This window comes from Cyprinodon variegatus, unplaced genomic scaffold (assembly GCF_000732505.1).
Source record: "Cyprinodon variegatus isolate N-32 unplaced genomic scaffold, C_variegatus-1.0 Scaffold1237, whole genome shotgun sequence".
Taxonomy (NCBI): Eukaryota; Metazoa; Chordata; class Actinopteri; order Cyprinodontiformes; family Cyprinodontidae; genus Cyprinodon; species Cyprinodon variegatus.
In genome coordinates, this window is record NW_015151690.1 from 163407 (window position 1) to 167086 (window position 3680).

Genomic DNA, 3680 nt, shown 5'->3' on the forward strand with positions numbered 1-3680 from the left:
AAGCAGAGAGAGCATAGCATTAGAGATATATATACATGTATATATACGTGAAACATTAGGGTTCTCATTTTAATATAGCTTTTTGATTTTATTTGCGTGGTCCTTTCTGCTAAACCAACTCAATAGATGCAGCTTCACACCAGAAATGATATAAAATCTTCTAATGCATAACAGCCTTTTTACAAAATACAGTATTCTGTCTTCATGTGAGCAGTCAATCCAAGACAGTATTCTTTCTCTGTACTTCTTTGAAAAAGATGAAGTATCAGGTTACTTATTTTGATGCATGCTTCTGTGTGTGTTGGAGCCTTACCTGGGTTTGTGTCAGGCCTAACTTGGCTGCAAGGTCAGCCCTCTCAGGCAAGGCGAGGTACTGTGTCTGCTGGAAGCGCTGGTTGAGTGCCTGGAGCTGCAGGCTAGAGTAGATGGTCCGAGGCTTTCTTATCTTCTTCCCCTTCCCGTTCAGCCTCACCTCCCCGTTTTCTATCACCGCTGTAGGCTTCTCATGCTCTGAAAGAGGAGGGAAGAGAGCAATTTGCCAGATGTGGATTACCTCAATGGAGAACTTCTTTCAGAAGTAGGTTTAGGGGTTGTCTCACAGCTTGGAATGTTAAAAACATGGCTTTAAATCATATTTAAACATTTGGAATTGGGAACAAAGCTATTCTCTTCTATTTATCTGTACATGTATGGGGGAAAATTAACAATTAGATATTTAAAGGCTAAATGCGAAAGAAGATCCCTGCTTTATTAAATTTTGCTTCATAAGATTTTCCAAATAAAAGCTTATAAAATAAGTTATCAATTGCTAATATGGTCTTAAATTTCTGGAAACCATATCATTTAGCTCCCAAATAACAGTGACCAAAGATATTTTGAAGATGAATAATCTTCTTAGATTCTATTATCTAAATATTTTCTTTTAGATTTTAAACATTGGGTTATAGGTGTTAAATGCCATTCCTACTGGAAACATGTCAAACTTGTTAACATAGGTAACCCTTCAAATCCTGGAGCCCTTACCCAGGGGCCACCACAGTTTAGGTCAGTCAGGATATGTTATCTGCTATAGAGAGCCGGGTAGAGTACCCAGACAAACTGCTGGAGGGATTTTTGTCTATCTCTAGCTAGAATATATGAAGGGCCGTTCTTCCCCCCCTTCCCCTACCACCAGCTTGCTGGCTGAAAGAAGGCTACCACATTTAGCCATTGCTTAGATAAAGGCAAAATCTGCTAATTATGATTGTTCTTTAAAGAAATACTTTATTATATAAGAACTCTAGGTTGGCTAAATCACTGTTATTAAGCAATCCTCATTTAATAATGTGCAGAGGAAAAGCCCTAAGCAGTGTGACTGCAGGCTCTTCCTGGTATTCTGACTTTAATAAATCAGAATACCAGGAAGAGCCTGAGATTAAAGCATGTCAGATTTCAAGTGTTAAGATCATAATGACAACGAGTTATAATCCCTTTTGCAATGAACACATGAAGACTGTCATCACGTTACAATTGAACATTAAAAACTGTATTTATTTTTCTAATCGGACCACTTCACAGGAGAGAATCTTGTCATGTTGGCCATGAATAACTCCTTTTTGTGTGACCCAGTCTTGTTTCCAAAACCATGCTCCTCTTTCAATATTATAATATATTATAGTATTATGTACATTATTATATAGAGAAACAGAAACATTTTTATGAGAACATAATGTACAACAAATCCCATTTATCCCTTTTTAAATCTGTGTGACTTCACGTATTCATTTAGCTAAGCTGATTTTTTTTTTCTATGTTGTTTCTTCTTTAAAAAAGCATCTATTTCTCTGAATATATTTTCCCACGTTAATGTTTGTAATGACACGAAGTTCATATTTATGGGGGCAGGAGAGAAAAGGCCCCTAAAGAGTTTTATTAGGTATCTGAGCTCCTTGAACCCGGACAGACGGCAGACAGTAATTGGGTAGACCTACACCCCAGAGGACAGGGAAAGAAAAAGAGGGCTCAGGAAAAAATATACAAGTTTTTGTTTCATATATTTTATTAGAACATAATTAATTATCCTAAAATATTTCTTTTTTTAGATTTAAAACTTTTTTTAAACAAAGGCATTTTGTTCATTAATGTTTTCCAATGGATGTGCGTATCCTAATGATCTGTTTATTTCTTATTTTATAAAAAAAATTTTTTTCCAAATGATTTGTCTCGAAACAGATAGACTTACACCTCTAATTGTAAAATAGTAATTGTTACAGATAACCATTTCGTTGATCATATAACCTTTACAAATAAAGAAAAGACTGAACTTATCATAAACATGTTGCTACACACAAAATTCACATAGAGAAGGTCATACATACACATATTTTGTACATTTTATTGATTTTCTTCTTAGAAAATAAACTATTTACATTAATCACACTGATTTTATTTGTTTAATATAAAAAGAGTTATGTAGGGATCCATAAAGCACAGAAACTGTAAGGAAGGTCTAGAATAAGTTTTTATCAGACATTAGTAATTTTTTAAATAAATTGGATTAAGAATTCTTGTTCAGTGCTGACACTTTAAATATCGACAGCAAATATTTGAAGTGATTAGTCCTAAAACCGTCATAACAGTTATATCTCTGAATCTGCAGTTCCTTCAAATGTCTTTGAAATTTATCCAAAAAGATATGCAGGTGTTTACTTTCAATCCTAAAATGTAAGTATTGTCATCATCCTTATATCCATATATATATATATATATATATATATATATATATATATATATATATATATATAAACTTCCTTAACAAAAAAGCATATTCAGGCTTGTAAGGTGATCACTATTTTTTTAACAATACCAATATGAACTCTATAAATATATCTAATCTAATTTGAAATTTCAACTCAGGGCTTAAGAGTTATTTAACCAGCTAGAGTGTTATTAAAGACAGAATTATTAAATGCTAAATGAGCAATCCTAATCTTTAACCTATGGCTTTAAACATATGCCTGCATGATTAATATATGTCATTTAGACCTGTTCTTCATGTTTATCCAGACCTATATTAACCTTTCATTGTTCAACCAGAAAGTCACGTTTTGAAGAAGGAAGACGTTTGCCTTTCGATACTTATTATTAACAAAATTATTCTGTGAGCTACGTTCTTTGATAAGAAAACGGCAAATCTGTCGGAGAACTTTAATAAATAAATATATTCAGAATAAGTGTTTCCTTTAAAGACTTTGCCAGGTAAAAGATCGAAAGAAATGTGCTGACAGCCGAACAGCGAGTGGAAGATGAAGGCTGGGATGATGATGATGTTGATGGAAGAATATAAAGGCCGCTGCGGGACACCACATGGCCAGTGTGGAGAGCTGCTGCCCGCCGTGAAGCACTCTAAACACGGGGCTGCGGCCGACCTGTGAATGGATCCAATTATTGGGCTCCACTGCGGCTTGTATTCATGGTATTCTGACTCCAGCCTCTCAAGCGTTTATTGGAAATCTTCTCCTATTATTGTCACAACACAATCGTCTTGTCATTATATTTTTGTAATATAATGAGATCATTATATTGTACTGGCCATTTGGCCAGTACGTGTGTATGGAGCTGTAGTTTATAGACTTTTAAGATATTACACAGCACAAAAATTAACACACACACACACACACACACACACACACACACACACA

The 3680-nt window shown here is 34.5% G+C and overlaps 1 protein-coding gene across 1 annotated transcript in view; it reads right to left on the bottom strand.

Moving 5' to 3' along the window:
• The window catches only part of LOC107102345 (homeobox protein Dlx4a-like), a 14360-nt gene that overhangs the window by 9525 nt on the left and 1155 nt on the right, over positions 1-3680 (bottom strand). The window contains exon 2 of the mRNA XM_015401605.1: positions 314-510. Coding sequence (XP_015257091.1) covers positions 314-510 — 197 coding nt within the window. The remainder of the gene's footprint in view (positions 1-313; positions 511-3680) is intronic.